Source organism: Trachemys scripta, chromosome 11, assembly GCF_013100865.1.
Source record: "Trachemys scripta elegans isolate TJP31775 chromosome 11, CAS_Tse_1.0, whole genome shotgun sequence".
Taxonomy (NCBI): domain Eukaryota; kingdom Metazoa; phylum Chordata; order Testudines; family Emydidae; genus Trachemys; species Trachemys scripta.
In genome coordinates this window covers 35,972,049-35,989,755 of record NC_048308.1, presented here as the reverse complement: position 1 = coordinate 35,989,755, position 17,707 = coordinate 35,972,049, and the positions used below count along the sequence as shown (strand labels likewise).

At 42.9% G+C, this 17,707-nt stretch overlaps 1 protein-coding gene across 5 annotated transcripts in view; it reads left to right on the top strand.

The window, feature by feature from the left end:
- ABCB11 (ATP binding cassette subfamily B member 11) overlaps window positions 1-17,707 on the top strand; it is a 70,193-nt gene that overhangs the window by 1,095 nt on the left and 51,391 nt on the right. For 3 of the 5 annotated variants that reach the window (XM_034785908.1, XM_034785909.1, XM_034785903.1), the window contains exons 2-8: window positions 5,048-5,150; window positions 7,339-7,360; window positions 9,191-9,239; window positions 11,069-11,310; window positions 13,507-13,594; window positions 14,907-15,040; window positions 16,578-16,749. In XM_034785908.1, the coding sequence (XP_034641799.1) occupies window positions 5,075-5,150; window positions 7,339-7,360; window positions 9,191-9,239; window positions 11,069-11,310; window positions 13,507-13,594; window positions 14,907-15,040; window positions 16,578-16,749 (783 nt within the window). In that variant the 5' untranslated portion in view covers window positions 5,048-5,074. Of the gene's footprint in view, window positions 1-1,942; window positions 1,962-2,499; window positions 2,595-5,047; window positions 5,151-7,338; window positions 7,361-9,190; window positions 9,240-11,068; window positions 11,311-13,506; window positions 13,595-14,906; window positions 15,041-16,577; window positions 16,750-17,707 lie in introns of those variants that run through there. The other 2 variants (XM_034785906.1, XM_034785907.1) reach the window with 2 other exon arrangements.

Here is a 17,707-nt window from a genome sequence, read left to right as displayed (position 1 = left end):
ATGATCAGATATCTTCTATTATTTAATTCTGTCCTAATCCATATATTAGCTTCTGTAGTCTGCAAAGTGTTACCAATGTTCTGTAGCTAGACAACCAGCCCCAAAAGGGCAGTCTGTTCTAGCGCTCGCCCAGCCTATTAATCTAGTGTATTAATCTGTTTCTGGTAATCAGCAGAATGATGCTTGCTGAGGATTACATATTTTGTGGAGCTTCAGAAAGGTAAACATGTGTATTTAAAACCATTGGTTCCTTCTTTATTATGATCATTCACAATGTTACAGGAAAAGTCAGATCATTTCACAAAGTCTGGTCCTAACAAAAACTCCACTGAGAATCTTTGCCCAAAGCCAGTAGCAAGAGAGAAAAATGACATTTCACCTTTACCTGTTGATTTTTTTAAAATCATTTAAAGCAACCTTCTGTAGGCGTTATGCATCAGAATTTGGGGGTTGGAAGGTTTCAGCTGCGTAGGGTAATCTGTAGTTGGATTTGTATCAACTGGCTGAATCTAATCTGGATCCATGGGCTCAAGATTCTGAGGTCACTGACACTACTGAACTCTTGTTTATACCGCTCCAGGGTGAAGCCACACCTCTCTGATTGCCATCTAGAAAGGGGGGCAATTCATGATATCAGCAGGTGTTTGTCAGAGGACATGAGGGAGCAGGCCCTAAGTCTGACTGGCAGCAAGCCAGCTACAGAAACAAAACCCTTCCTAATTAAAGTATTAACAATACCTTTTGCTCTCAGTGTAGTGACCTGGAATGGCATGTGAGCATCAGAGCAAGCAGCCTCTCTGTTTTAGAAAGGTACCTGATGTATTACACAAAACACTATAATGACTGTGGGCTCGTGTATTCTAACACCATGATCTTTAGCTGACCGCATACATTTGACATAGGAAATGCAATACAATGCAACATTTGCGCAAGCACTTCAAAGGAACTTGTTACGCGACAGTAAGCAGCAAGCTCAGTAGCAAGTGTTCACAGACTCAGGGTCCATCTCAAATGATTGTACAGAGTTAAATAATATGGTTGCAGAGAGAGAGAGACAGAGAGGGAGTTTTTGCCTAACTCAGACTGGACCCCCTCACTGCAGACTGTGACATGTTTCTGAGGTGGAAATGCTTCACCATATAGAGTTTCAGCATAGAGCCAGTTTCACTCCTTTGCTTTGGCTGCTTTCCACCGATCCAGTTAAATCGGCTCATGGCTGCTTTGCACTCTCAGAGCTGTTGAAAGAAGCCGGAATGTACCAGTGACTCTAGCCCCTTAGCTTTATATTTTAAAAAGTCTCATATTTGTTGGCACAACGCTGTTTCCAGGTGAGTTTTCAAATATTTAAGAATAGCGGGTATGAGCATTTCAGCAGACTTTGCTAACACAGTGCAGAAAATCAACTTGGGAATGAAGTCATCATTACATAGCAGAACATATATTTTCACAATCCGGTTTTGCAATTCCATTTATAATTATACTTGTGCGAGTGTAAAGGTTAAAGAAACATTATTGAGTATGCCTTTGGAAATACTGAATAGTTAACAAACTTCTTTGTACATTACATTACTGTTCTGTAAACACAGTGACAATACAAAGCAATCAGAGCTGAGGCCCAGGAACTCGTCCATTTTAATGTGTTTAACTTAATAAAGCCAGCAATGCCCCTCTGCCATGTACATTGGCCAAACCGGACAGTTTCTCCGCAAAAGAATTAATGGACACAAATCTGACATCAGGAATCAAAATACTCAAAAAACAGTGGGAGAACACTTTAACCTGTCTGGTCATTCTATGACAGACCTGCGGGTGACTATCTTAAAACAGAAAAACTTCAAAAACAGACTCCAACAAGAGACTGCTGATCTGGAATTGATATGCAAACTAGACACAATCAACTCAGGATTAAATAAGGACTGGGAATGGCTGAGCCATTACAAACATTGAATCTATCTCTCCTTGTAAGTATTCTCACACTTGCTTCTTATCAAACTGTCTGTACTGAGCTATCTTGATTATCACTTCAAAAAATTTTTTTCCCCCTCTTACTTAATTGGCCTCTCAGCGTTTGTAAGACAACTCCCACCTGTTCATGCTCTCTGTATGTGTGTATATATATCTCCTCAATATATGTTTCACTCTATATGCATCCGAAGAAGTGGGTTGTAGCCCACGAAAGCTTATGCTCTAATAAATTTGTTTGTCTCTAAGGGCTGGTCTACACTTAGTCCGGACTTCGGACTAAGGTACGCAAATTCAGCTACGTTAATAACGTAGCTGAATTCGAAGTACCTTACTCCGGACTTACCGCGGTCCAGACGCGGCCGGAAGTCTCCCCCCGTCGACGCCGCGTACTCCTCTCGGCGAGCTGGAGTACCGGCGTCGATTGTGAGCACTTCCGGGATCGATTTATCGCGTCTTAACCAGACGCGATAAATCGATCCCAGAACATCGATGGCGTGCCTCCGGACCAGCCAGTAAGTGAAGACTAGGCCTAAGGTGCCACAAGTACTCCGGTTCTTTTTGAGGATACAGACTAACACGGCTGCTACCCTGAAACCTATGATAATACAAACAGTTTCTAAGACCCAAAGGTCAGGGCATTAATGATACTATCTATACTTACAGCCAGGGGCACCTCTATGTTTTTTGCCACCCCAAGCACGGCAGTCAGGCTGCCTTCGGCAGCACGCCTGCGGGCGGTCCACTGGTCACGCGGATTCAGACCTCCCGCAGGCATGCCGCCGAAGGCTGCCTGTCTGCCGCCCTCACAGCGACCGGCAGACCGCCCCACGGCTTGCCACCCCAGCCATGCGCTTGCTGCGTTGGTGCCTGGAGCCACCCCTGCTTAGAGCCAGAGAAATAGATGTTTTATATGCAAACAATGGCATGCTCTCTGGGGGCATAATTCCTAGTAAAATTGTCAGAAGTGATCACCTTCTTTTCATAGAATATGTCAAATGAGTTTGCATGTTGTCTCTTACAGAAGTTGTTAATACAGCAACCGATGTTTTGGCTATTTTAACCCAGTGAATTAATAACGTTGATAAAATTATACTAATTAACAAAACTTTACAGCCTTATACATTTCTTCTACTTTTGTGTGTGTTTGCATGTGTGTATCTGACATGCATGGGAGAGTTGGAAAATTGGGCAAACCTTAGGTTGTTGCTTTGTATTGACTTTTCCCCATGTCTGTAGGACCCCTGTCAAGTTTATCGGGACTTTGTATAAATGGAGGAGGGTCTGTACTCGCTGCGTAGCCTGGCTCCAACCCCAGAAGCTAATCAACAGCTTTCATATGTGTTTGTTACAGACTAATTTAAAACAGATACTTTTGTTACAACGCATAGCTGTAGCCTGTGATCAGTGACACAGCTGCCTTTAATTTCACTGCAACTTTACATATTTACCCCAGGAGAGAATCTGGGCCCTAGAGTGTTTGAAATCTTCTCTTTAATCATTCTAGAGGAAAAAAACATATAAGCCTTTTGTGGTGTTTTAGTTAATTTTTGATTCTAGCAGATCTCTTTTCCCCACAAATATTAATTTTATCCCTTAAACATATTTTAAACAATTATGCACCAAATTCTCTCTCCTCCCCCGCCCCCATTTTAGTTTTTCTTGTGATTGTTGAATGCAATACTTTGTTTCTAGGAGTATCACTATTTATTGGCTAGTGGATTAACAGTCCCAGTCCACACATCAAAATCCCACTGGCTATTCTTCTATTTAAGAAAGGTGGATACAAGTACCAAAAAGGGGATATGGGCAAGGTTCAGAGGAGGAGAGACCAAAACGAAAGCCCAGTGGCAGGAAGGTGAAGAGTCAGGGTGGAAGTGAATGGTTCTGAAAGGTGGGGATGAAAGGAAGGGAATAGACAGGAAGTGGCAGGATTTATACAGGAAGTGACTTCAACATCATTATCTATTGACCAATCTCCTATTTATCCCTCACTCTTGATTTGACAGGGAGGGGTGTCCTTATATTTCTTGCATCCTGCTGTAATTTAAGAGAGAAATTGCATCACAGCTCCTCCTGCTTTTACGTAACTGCCACTCCATGGATTTCATACAGTGTAATAGGCAGGTAAACAGCCACAGGAGAAAAGGGAAGTATGAAGCAAAAACTGTTTAATACTAAGGCATGTGAAGACATAAGCAAGTGGCAAGAGGGCAACCTATATACACAGTAGAGAAGGAAGCCAAATCCATCAACATGACACTCAGAAGCCTGAACAGACCAGCATAAGACCAAAATAAATGGCAGAAACAGGTAGATGCCCTATGCAGAAGAGGGTGTGGGAGGATTAAAAAAAAAAGAGAGAACAGACAAGTGCAGGACCAGCCAATGGTGCTGCAGAGCTTGGGAGAGGTGTGCTGCCATTCTTGAAGGGGTGAGGCCTAAGAGAATGCAGCAGCAGTGGAAGACTTCAGGGATGGGGTGGGAGGACTCCATGTGTTTGTCCAGTGGTTTCCAGGCCATGTAAGATGTCCTGGATGCTTCCTTTCCTGCTTTATCCAGCCACTGGTTCACTAATCCCAATGAGATGATGAGGCAGACTGAGGACCCTTCAAAACCCGTTCAGGATTTAACCATGTTAAAACCTCATGCAATAAACTACCCGTGGGGTGTAACTTAGCCTGAAGCATTGTTTCTGCTAGCATGACTGTTAAAGATAAATCCCTGCTTGTATTGTTTAGGCAAACTGTGCTACAACCATGCTAGCTATAATCAAGTTGGGGAAACCCTTGCTGAGCGCCTAGCCACACTCAGCATGTATTGTAATATTTCACTCCTTTTGAAAGACTAACACTTTAGTCACTGATAGTTAAATGTGCTTTTGTTTCAGCTCTCTTCACTATCTGTAGTGTCACTAGATTTGTAGGACTGTATTCTGTTCTCAGTTACACTGGTGTAAATTCAATGTGCTTAGCAGAGTTACACTGGAATAACACGGATGTAATTGAAATCAGAGTATGGCCCGTACAATGTTGTCTTATCATTTTAAAAGACATTACTATGGTGATACTTTTTGCCTTTTCAGGGTTTCTGATTAAAGGAGCAAATCATCATGTCCAATCCTGTTGTTCTGCGCAGTATTAGGAGATTTGAAGAGGATAACTACATTTATGACTCAGATGGATCATGTAAGACATTTACTCTTTAATCAGCTTCTACTTTAATTTCAATAGCCTGCTGAAAACACATGCCAGACTAGATATTGCAGTTCGCATAATTATGGGCATATTTTATTCAAAACAACTTTTGTTTACAAGCCTAAAGCAACAATCCATGTAAGTGGATGATCTCTTCTTATCAGCCTAGCCGTCCACAGTATCTGTCTCTATGTCCCCATCATCTGTCTACCAAATGTAACTAATTTATCTAGATTTTCATACCATGATCATCACCATGGTATCTGAATAACTCCATTGACTTCAATGGTCTTTCAGCAGGGATGACTCTGGCATTCGTCTTTACATTTTAGAACTCACAATAAAAGCTGAAACACCTGTGTCCTGCAGGTTTCTAGGGTTGATTTATTATATTTAGAATTTCTTTTAAATGTGTAAACAGCTCTTGCTTTCCTCACCCCTCTCCAAAACTTCCTTTCTCTCCTCCTTCCACTCTTGCTTCATTTCTCCTCTTCGAGCTTCTTCTTTTTTTTTTAAAGTGCTTGTCAAACACCAAGCATCTCAGTTCAGATTAAACAGGAGGTGGTGGCAGGAGGCTTGGGGTGTTAGGTGAAGATGAGGAGGAGAAAAATGAAGAGAAGCTGCTGAACATCTTGACCTTGACTTATATGTTTCGGTATAAGCAGGTGGAAAATTAAAGGGACAGTAGATATTTATATTTAATTGCAATTGCAAATGGAAGCAAGTTAACTTGATAAAATAGTAACTACATATGCAACAGGCAAAAGCAAAGGCACATTATAAGGAAATACATGTCCATCCATGACCTCTGGATTTAAGCACAAAGCCCACACTCATTACATCTGCCATTCCCACATGCAAGGCCAAAGATGCAGTGGAAATACTGTGCTTTCATTGGGAAGTGTGCGGTGGGCAGGCCGCTGAGTCCCCGGGTGCATGGAATTCTTTGCACCCTTTGCACTGTGGCACACAGCTTTGCAGTGACCGCGCAGAGCAAGGGGCATGGAAGTGTCCATGCTAAGTGCTGTGTTGCTGAATGGTAGAGAAAGTAAGAGGATGGGGATTTTCTATTCAAGCTGCAGCAAGAATTGGTTGAAAAGTAAAACATGATTCCAGTCCATATTAGGACATAAAAATGGGCCGTGGGTTGCCAGTGCATTGGAAAACTCTAGAGATATGCATTGACTCTTCAGGAACTTGCACAATGACTATTCAAGCCAACTCTGTGCTCCCAGTGGTGTTGCTGTCCAGAGCTAGTGCTTCATGGTGTGCCACACAAAGTGACTTGTGATAAATATTTTGAGTACTGATCCTTATGGTAAGGCCTCCCCAGTAGGACCACTGTCGAGACAAGCTACATTTTAGGGCCCTCATCCTTGACAGCGTCTCTTGATGCAAAGGGTCAGATCGTGGCTGTTAGGCCGTGGCCTGAGTTGCTATGGAGGCTGAGGTGCTGTACTGCAGCCAGAGTCCCCAGGTGGAATTCTGCCTCTCTAAGTCACAGTTCTTCCAGGGGCTTCCCAGGAGAGGACATCTGTGTGACAGCTCAACCTTCCCCTCAGGGGATGGTGCAGGTACTCCTTTCTATGTACTGTCAGTGCTGGTGGCAAAGCTACAGCCCCTCCCCTCTACAGCCTCTTTCAAGCTGCCGGCACACTGCACATGACTGTGCCACTCATCAGGACTGTGACTGACAGAGCCAGCTGGATAATAGCGAACATTATTTACCATCACATTATTTGCCACTTGATGGGAATATGCCTCAAATAATGTATTGAGTGAATAATATTCAGTCATATATTCGCGGTTAATTATTCAAGGGGAGAGTGACAACATTAGCAATTAATTCATTATGCACAATCAAGGGTGCTGGAACAATTTGTATAGTGAGGGTGCTGAGAGCCATTGAACCAAACTGTAAACCCTGTATATGATGGAAACCACTTCAAACTGGGGGGTGCTGCCGCACCCGTAGCTCCAGCACCTACATGCACAATGAAATATTTCACCAACATTAATGCCTGGTGCCTGAGGTGGTGTATGAGTGAGAGGAGTCTCCTTGAATCTGAGGAGGACTGGGTACCTTGGGCCCTAAGTTTATTTCGAGAACGTGTCTGTTGGAGACTATGCACTTTATCAATAACTATTAACTATGGTTTGTATTTATTTCCCCCAACAGATAACAACCATAAGAAACCAGAGTAAGTCCCATAGTTGCTCATTGATCAGACAATCGTTATTTGTTTCTAGAACTATCAAGTGAAATAAATGTTATTAACACGTGACATTAATGCATGTATGGTATTTATGGTATTTGAGATGCAGACATGCACTTTGCTTTCTGAAACTGCACTATTCGATTCAGCTGAGGCAGGCTAAAGCAATCTTTATAGAAGAGGTGAAGAGAAGTGTTGAAGATGTAGAGTAATGGCTGCAAAATATCAGGGTCTCCTTCAGCAAACCTCTTTAATATGCATTTTGTGTCTGTTCACACCACACCCACACCCAGCCCAACCACCCAGCGTGTTTGGAGAATAACATTGTGGGGGAAGTTTCAACATAAACTTCATAACTTTTATAAATATGAGACTAGAAGTGAAAAAGATTCAGTCGAAATCATTCAGCAGGAGAGGAATTGAGATTGAAATGCAAATTCCCAGCTATTCACAGGTTGAAAGGTCATAGAGACCCCAATCATTCTCTGTAACTGACAAGTGCTTGTGGGGAACATAACACCTCTATGTTCCTTGATTCTGGAGTTGCTCTACACCAGATCCTGAGAACTTCTGTAAATTGCCCCTCTTCTTCATGGCCACAAAGGGCTGTTTCAGGAGCAAGGAATCACTAGCGTTGTTTTATTTTTTGATTTAGTTTTTATTTGTTACATATTTAAAAAATTTTAAATGTCATGTAAACTCAAAACCAAATCCACTACTCATACAGCTCTCACCACATAAAAATGTTTGGTATAACATAGATCCCATTCCTGTTGACTTGATAGGACCTTTAGGCTTTATAAATTACTGCTGTGTGTAATAGTCTAATGTGGGCATTGCTGGAGGGTCAAATAATACTCTCCAGCAGAAACCCTGTGGAATGGGATAGGAAGAGAGACTCCAACCCACTCCAGGCATGCAGGTGTGGTGTGGTCCCATCCAGTCAGCAGTGCTAGCAGCCTGGTGGATGTGGGAGCAGGAGAGGACATTTACACTGGAGATTCACAGGAAACACAGGCCTATATCCTGTGTATCTCTGGCCTTCTTGCAAATCAGTTGTTCCTCCCTGTGACCTCAAGGAATTCCCAATCCATGTTATAAACAGTGCTATGAAGTGGGACTAGTGGTGGCCCCAGCAGCATAAGCCTTCATGTCTCTTTAACCACAGAATTTTGTTCCTAATCTGAGTGCTGCATATTGGCGTCTGCTTCTCTGGTCCATCCCTTCTCACCACAGTGCACCATCCTCCTGGTACTCCTGGGTGGAGGGGATTCTGCAGGATCAAAGGCATGGGGGAGTTTGTGATGGAGTCACTGCTCCCCTTTTTGCATATCATCCACCCCAGGCCAACAGTCCTCTCCGTAGAGCTAGAAAGGAGCACTCCTCAGTCCTCTCCGCAGAGCTAGAAAGGAGCACTCAGGCCCAAAAAGCTGTTTAAAGTAGGTTTAGAACTGGAGTCATTCTACAATAGTGAGATGTATACAGCTTTCAGAAAAACCTACACCGAATCACTGTCCTAGAACAAGTCTGAGAGAACCACATCATATAGGATTTTAGAAGAAAAATTGTGTGGCTAAAGTGTCCTAACAAAAAAAAAAAAAAAATGGTGCCATTGATAGAATCAAGTGAAAGAAAAGACTCAGGTTAAAAGTGCTTATTCCAGGTATTTCTATACAAGTGAGGAACCTTCTCCAGAGAATAAGAAAAAGGGGACAAGGGAGTTAAATTCAGCTTTATATGCAATCATTAGGCAGGAGAAAATATGATATAGCTGAAGATTGCAGTTTTATAATTCTACATTTTGTTTTCTGGAAGGTCATCAAACAAGAAAGAAAATGACATTCGGCCTGGCTTCTTTCAACTGGTAACGAAAGTGTTGGATTTAAATATTTTACACATACTGTGGGGTCACTGAAATGTGTCTTTAGTTGCAGTATGTAGTTGTGACTCAGTCAAACCTTTAGGGTGAAATCTTGACCTTACTGAAGTCGATTGGAGTTTTGTCACTGGCATCAGTAGAGCCAGAATTTCACCCTTTGTCATCATGCCACATGTATATTTCCTATGGGTCATGATTATCTGCTGGGTACATTGTCATTAGAGCAGGTCAGAAAATTTTTTCTGATCCTTTTTTTTATTTTACAAAATATTCTTATTTTACAAAATATTCAGAGTTCTATACCCACATCATACATATGTTAAACTGTTTTGATGGTTAGGTGTAAAATACACAGCATGTACATACCATATGTGGCTAGAGAGCCGATGCCACATAAAACTGGGCATTTTCCAAGGTTTTATGGCAAGATCATTAATTTCATTATATTTCTCAGACTTCTTTCTTTTTTTTTTCTTTCTCCCTTTTAACACTGTAGCACTTCACTGTTGATGAGGGGTGGGCAAACTGTTTGGGTCAAGGGCCACATCTGGGAATAGAAATTGTATGGTGGGCCATGAATACTCTCAAAATTGCGGTTGGGGTGTGGGAGGGGGTGAGGGCTCTGGATGGGGGTGCGGGCTCTTGGGTGGGGCCAGAAATGAGGAGTTCAGGGTGCGGGCTGGAGCGGGGGGGATGCGATGGGGTAGTGAGGGCTCCAGCTGGGGGTGAAGGCTCTGGGGGATGAGGACTTTGGGGCGTAGGAGAGTGCTGCAGGCTGGGACCGAGGGGTTCAGAGGGTGGGAGGGGGATCAGGGCTGGGGCAGGGGTTTGGGGTGTGGGAACGGGTGCAGACTCAGGTTGGGGATGCGGGCTCTGGGGTGGGGCTGGGGATGAGGGGTTTGGGGTGCAGGAGGGTGCTCCAGGCTGGGACCAAGGGGTTTGGAGGATGGGAGGGGGATCAGGGCTGGGGCAGGGGATTGGAGCATGGGGGGATGGTCAGGGGTGCAGGCTTTGTGCGGTGGTTACCTCAAGTGGCTCCCGGAAGCAGTGGCATGTCCCTTCTCTGGCTCCTATGTGGAGGTGCGGCCAGGCGGCTCAACACACTGCCCCATCCACAGGCACTGCCCCTGTAGCTCCCATTGGTCATGGTTCCCGGTCAATGGGAGCTCCGGGGGCAGCGCTTGGGGCTGGGGCAGCGTGCAGAGTGGAGTCCCCTGGCTGCCACTACGCACAGGAGCTGATCATAACACTCTACATAAATTAATTGGTAGTGTGTATTTATGCAACATCCCAACCTGAGTGTATTTAGTCAAATTTCTACCATATAACCACAGAACCATCAGGAGTAAGTCACAATAATTTACTTTATTCATAGGTTGTGTAGAATGTCCTAATTTAAAAAAAAAACACGCAAAGTTGACTATACAAGTAAACGTGAATTTCAAGGACATATTCACAGTAAATCTTTGAATCAAAGTGTGGAATACTGATACCTTGTAGTGATGCTTTATTATTTGGGTTTCAGTATTTGTTACTCTCTGCAAGTCTGATTATACATTCACTCAGAGGGCCGAACTCTGCTCCTGTATTCATGGATAACTCCCACTGTAATCAAGGGGGATTATACACCCATGCAATGAGAATAGGATTGGTTCTACAGCTGTAGTAAAAACAATTCTGAATCAAATATTCACTAGTAAACATTGCTGAAATTACTCCCCTGAAATGTCAATCAGGGACATATGATTAATGAATAATTAATGCCTAGCTAACACCAAAATCACTCAGACAGTATTTTTTTTTCCCTCTCTTAGTTTCGATTCTCTTCATCATCTGAGATTTTAATGATGGCTTTTGGTAGTTTCTGTGCCATTCTTCATGGTGCAGCCCAGCCATGCATGTTGCTTGTCTTTGGTCTGATGACAGACACATTTATTCAATATGACATTGAGAAGCAAGAGCTTAGCAACCCAGACAAGGCATGTGTGAATAGCACCATAGTGTGGATCAACAGTTCCCTTCACCTAAATGAAACAAATACATCAATAAGTTGTGGGTAAGTGGTCCATGGAGTTTTTCTTTTTTTTCTTCTTAAACACTGTAAGTGAATTTTTTGCTAGAGAAAAGGGCCCAGTTCAATCTAAGAGGCTAAATATTCTATCTATAGAAACTTGCCAATGTTCTTTCTGTTCTACTACTATGCCTCAAGTCTCACCCTCCCATACCTAGATGTGGTCCTTGCAGGTATCTCATGCCTATTCAGCCCTTGGTCTCTCAACTAGAACTGTCAGCAAGGATGCTGTTTACTGGTGGCTGTTTCTATGATAGGGAGGGACCCCTGCATCCAGGAACAAATTTGAGACCCTAATGTATTTCACCGAGGTAACTAAACATCCATTAGAAGGGAAAGACTTTTGGTCATTTTCCATCTACCTGAACCAGATTTAAACTAGTCACTTCAAGAGAAAAGGCTCTGTAGCCAGGTATCAATTCCCTGAGTCATCTAGGCTCCTGGCAACTTTTGTTGAATTGAAAATGATTCATCTGACTGCCTCTGATGTTTTATGTTTCCAATGCTCAGTTTCTGCAGGAGCTCAGGCTACATGATCATAATGGTCCCTTCTGGCCTTAAAATCTGTGGCTCTTCTAATTCTGAGTTTGATGAGCTTTTAAGAAACTAGACTGGCTCCTACTCTCACCACTACATATAGAAATCTAGAGAAATAGCCAGGAAGCTCCACTGAACTATTTTGAAATAATGTAAAAGTAATAGCAGCAAATTGGTGTTCATCATGGAGATTAGGGATAATTTAGTATTTCCAAATGATCTGAAGGAAATGATTATTTCAGACTGGGTACAACAACCACCCCTCACACTTGTCTATAGAACATTGTTTGATTTTTGCTACCACATTAGCATCTATATTGGTAAAAAGTAACGCAGGGCTTGTCTGCATGAACATTTAGTTCACTGCAAGCTGGGGTGTTACTCTAACCCACACTAGCCTGTTGTGAACTAACTGGCCATGTGGACTGTTCCTTACTGTGCTTTTATCTAGTCCTGTTTGAAAGTGGGATAGATTAACATATGCTATGTACTCCTGAGGGAATTCTGGGCCAAAAAATTAAAAATTCTGTGCACAATATTTTAAAATTCAACATATTTTATTTGTCAAAATAACACAATATAATCACACTCCTTTCAATTATTTGCTGACAAGTATTTTGAAATAAATTACCAAAATAATTGAAAAGGGTGTGATTATATTCTTATTATGTTATTGTGTTATGCTGACAAATATAATATGCAGAATTTTAAATTTTAATTTTTTTCATCTCCGTTGTCCTCCTTCTCCCCCCCCGCCCAACTGGAACTAACATCTCTGGGCAGCCAGGGCATCCCCACACCTCCCCTTCCAACCCCCAACCCCCCACAGTGACTGGGTGTGCGGGTGCCTGAACAGACACACTCGTGCTGCCGGAGAGGAGTGAGTGAGCGCTGGTTCGGGAAAACAAAGAGAATCTGGTGGGAAGGGGGGACATGTTTCTGCATACATGCAGTGGCACTGAATTCCCCCAGGAGTAGCTATGGAACTTTTAGTGCACATCAGCAGGGTCCACATAGACAGTTAGTTCACAGCAGACTAGTGTTGGGTAAATTCACACCCCCACTTGGTGTGGTGAACTAAATGTTCATGTAGATAAGCCTTTAGTTACTTTTGTTCTTGGCAAGCTGGGGTATGAATTTACCCCACACTAGCCTGCCGGGCACTCACTGTCCATATAGACAAGTCCTATATAAGATTACTATCTACTGAAACTATGTTGGACACCTCTCCCCCAAAACAATCCTTTCCTGCATCTTTTCATTGCATGAGGTCTGGTGGTGTTTCACAACCATCCACTGCAAACTACTCCACAGCACTCCTTGCACTTCCCAGTCCCCTCCACATCTGCATTAAGCTCAGAAACAATCTGCCCCTTGAAAACAATAGACTGTTAATGAACAGCAGTTTAGGGGACACCCCATTATTTCTGATATCAGAAGAAGCAGGTTTGCCACTTCTTATCCCCAAGATGTGATGTTGTGCCAGCTTTAGAAATCAATTACCAAAGTGCCATTATTTTAAATTATCCTGAATAATAAATGCAGGGAATGCCCTTGAAACATCACTGTTAAGTGGACTGTTAAGCAGATTTGCTGTCAGAAATTTGTAACAATGTTGTTTAATCTTCTAATTTTATTTTATAGGTTCCTGGACATTGAAAGTGAAATGATCAGATTTGCAAGTTACTATGCAGGAATCGGGTGTTTGGTGCTTGTGTTAGGATACCTCCAAGTCAGTATTTGGTTCCCCGTGTTATTTCCAATATATAAAACACTAAACTGTTATGTTTCATAAGAAAGGGTCCTATTTACTGTATATTTTTGCACAATGTAATGGAGAAGGCATACGCCCTTGCAGAGTTTCAGATCTTAATTTCATTGGGTGAAACTCGCCTCCGTGCAGAGGGCCAGCCCGAGTCTAGATAATTGTAGGGCATAAGCCCATGTTGGTCCATTGCGTAGGGGTGAATGTCACGCAGTGTGAGATTAGTGCATGCAGCTTCTGTTTCACCACATGCAAAGTTTGCTCCACAATGGTTAGGGAAACAAAAAATTGACTAACATAGCCAAGTTCAAAGTGTCAAAAGCATCATACCAAATGTCAGTGAGGACAAGTTATTTCTTTAGTCTTTAGACTATACAATATGATATTATATATTTCATTCTATCTACCGTATAAAGGACCTGATTCTCCTCTGACTTGCATAGGAATAAACCAGGAGTAGCTGCAATGAGGCCTATGGAGATACACTAGTGTAAAATTTGTTTAAGAGGAGAATCAGGCCCAGAATTTTCTGAAGTAATGGCTCAGCCCACTACAGCTTATTCCTGTGTGATGTGCTCTGGGGTTTGGACCATTCCTGTAAAATACTCTAGTAGTTATTTTCGACAGGAGAAGCCATTTTTCACTCTTCCTCCTAAAAGCACATGGAGTTTTGCTGGTGCAGAATGGTTGCTGCTCTAGCACTGGCTTTGTTTCGGCAGTGAGTGATGTGATCTGTACATTACATACAAATATAGATGGCCAAATTTTGTCCCCAGTGACAACCATGCAACCTCATCAAAGTCAGTTGTCTTGCATTACCTCTCCAACTCTTATAATTGAGGCAACTGCTTGGACAGCCCATGAACATTTTGGAGGTGTCAGAAATTTTCCTATTCTGCATTGGGACAAAACTGAGACCTGAAATAAAATACAAAAGTTGTGTGTGTGTGTGTGTGAGTGAGAGAGAGAGAGAGAGAGAGACAGACAGACAGACACAGAGACAGCCACTCTAGAATAGCCAATAGCCCAGTGATTAGGGCACTCACCTCAGAGTTGGGAGGCCTATGTTCAAGTCTTTGCTCTGAATCTGGAAGCAGGGTCTCCCAAATCCCAGGTTCTGATGAAAATTCCCGAGCAGCTGTACATCAAGTAGATGTCACATGTATGTAGTTAGAATATAATGGTTATTTCATCATTAGCCATGTTACTTTTTTGCAGTTGTGGGAGTGGAAATGGTTTTCTTAACAGTAAGTCAGTATCCACATTACTGTCTTCCCAGATCTGCTTTTGGATAATGTCTGCAGCTCGTCAGATTCAGAAAATCAGGAAAGCGTATTTCAGGAAAATAATGAGAATGGATATAGGCTGGTTTGACTGTACATCAGTCGGAGAACTGAATACACGAATCTCTGAGTAAGTAATCTAATCATGTCTTTTTAGTTTCTAAGGTGCTGTGAACAATGAGCAGTACATAAAAGACTTTAGAAGACTCGGTCCACTAAAGGCTAAGCTATCTCCTATTGACTTCATTGGAAGTTGGATCAGGCTCTAAAAACCTGATCCAAACCCCTTCAAGCCTTTGGAAAGACTCCCATTGACTTCAATGGTCTTTGTATGAGACCTTAAAACCCCAGTTATGGATCCTAACTTAGGTAAAACATAGATACTCTTGTGACAGGGGTCCATATAAATACATAGACTGTCAGAGAGGTTATCAGCTAAATTCTACTGTAAGTTCCACAGTCCACATTTGGAGAACAGGAGAACTGAATCTTATAAAGAGCTAAAACAATACATTGAGGATCCCATTCATAAAAAAATCCTGCATACAGAGAGAGCAGGGAAGTTACATTCCAACCATTGTCATTGTCACGTTCCTGTGACTGCAGAACTTTTTTTTCCCTTCTGCCTCTTGCCATTGCATAGTGGTGCCTGTCACTTCCAGTAAAGTTCTGGACCAAGGTCAATTGTGTGTGAGCGAGAAGAATTTCAGGGGAAAAAGATGATGTAAATAGCTTTGCATTTCCAACTACGCTGATGTAAGCCAGTTCTCATCTTTGGCACCGCTTTGTGTCACGCACCCAGAGAATACTCAGCATCAAAACGTTCCAGAGAAACCTTCCAAACTTGTAAACATGTTTCATAAATCAAATCTGTTTCTTTTTGCAGTAGATAACGTAACATCTTACTGAATGCACCAATGTGCTAGTAGTTCTGCATCTTATGGCTATTCCAAACCTCATGCCCTCTGCTCCTGAGGGTGACATGAGTTGACTGCTTTGCAGTTCTCATGCATGAGGTGACAACCAAGAGCTGCGGAAGTATGACCACTGAGTCATATTAAGACCCGACAGAAATGTCTTCTGCACTGAGAAAGTGCATTACACAGGAGAAATGCACCTGTGTGTTCATTGTTACTGAAAACTGTGCAGTTGCTCTAGGGCTAGATCATCATAATCATTATCTGTCACACGGGAAGGGTAAGGGATTGCACCGGAAGCCTTCCAAGGGCCTCCCACAATAGCAGTTCATACACTCCCTGCTCCATTCTGTCCCCCCTCCAAGGGAACATGAAGCTGGAAAAGCGGTGGGGAGGGGCTAGGAGAGAGAGGGAAGAGTTGGGGTCTTGGCCTTGTCCTCCCTCCGAATCATCCCACAGAGAAGGGCTGGTACACTGAAGGAGTCAATGCAGTCTATTTTAAGGGACAAAGGGCAGGATGCCCAGCCCCTGGGGGAAGTGGTTATCTCAAGTCCTTCTTTAGATTGCACACACACAGACCTCTTGCCATTGGGGAATTGCACCAACTCCTCACTACAGCCCAGAGTTTCTGAAAGTGGTGATAGTGGGAAAGAATAGGGGCAAGGAAAATTACAGGGCCCCAATTCAGCTCTGAATTATAATGCAGGGGAAATGAGATTCATCTATCTTTGCTTTTCTTGTTCTCTACAGTGATGTGAACAAAATCAATGATGCTATTGCTGATCAAGCAGCACTCTTTATCCAGCGCTTCACCACCTTTATCTGTGGATTCCTGTTAGGATTTGCTAGTGGCTGGAAACTGACCATGGTTATTATTGCTGTCAGCCCACTACTTGGGATCGGAGCAGCTACCCTGGGCTTGGTGAGAGATTTTAATGCAATTCATGTCTTAATGCGATGATCATTTAGAGTGAGATAGTAATATACCATAGGGCTGGGGGCCAGATTCAGATCATAGTGGCACTGGTGTAAATACTTCCACTGAACTGTGTCAAGACTCAAGAGACTTTGGATTAACAATGCTGTTGCTGAGATCAGAAACTGGCCGACAGCTTTCTTTCACTGTAATACCTAATGTTTTAGAAAGTTCCTCAACAAAGGGCTTGAACTGTGCATATGTGTGAGAGGGAGGAAGTTCTGGTATAGTGCCATGTCTTGTTTGCCCCTTTCCCTGCTCCCCCATTTTCACTACCCCAACTGCAAGTGAACTAAAGCTTCTCCTTTTCTGCAACCTTCCTCGTTACAATTCCCCATTTTTCTGCCAGAAAATGAAAGTCAGGATGAAAACATAAAACCAAAATACCCCTAAAGTTCTGTGTGGCTATTCTTGCTCTCCATTTTCTCTGTGGTGGCTGCTCTATTTCCCTCCTATCCATTTGTCATTTTGCTCTTCTGTCCATTGAATGTTTCCCACCCCCCTCTCTTCTTCCATATACTCACTGTCTCTCCCACTTGCTGGATCCCTCACCCCATCTCTTTCTGGCCCCCTTTTCTCTCTGTTTTCTCCACAAACCAGGTCTCCCTGATATCTGGGCCACCCTCTCCAAGCTTGTACCATGGTGTTTCCATCTCTCCACTATCTGATGGATATTCTTTTAGTCTCTGGTGGGTCACTGTACTCCTAGCTGTCCAGTTTATCAGGAGTGTCTGGATGGAGAAGCCTAAGCTGCTTTTAGGGCTCTGTGGCAGCTCTACAGCTGATTACTGTCATGGAATAAAAGAGGATGTGGAAGGGGTAGACTGAAATGAGTCGCTGCAACTGCCCTGCCACTAGGGTGACCAGATGTCCTGATTTTATAGGGTCAGTCCTGATATTCGGT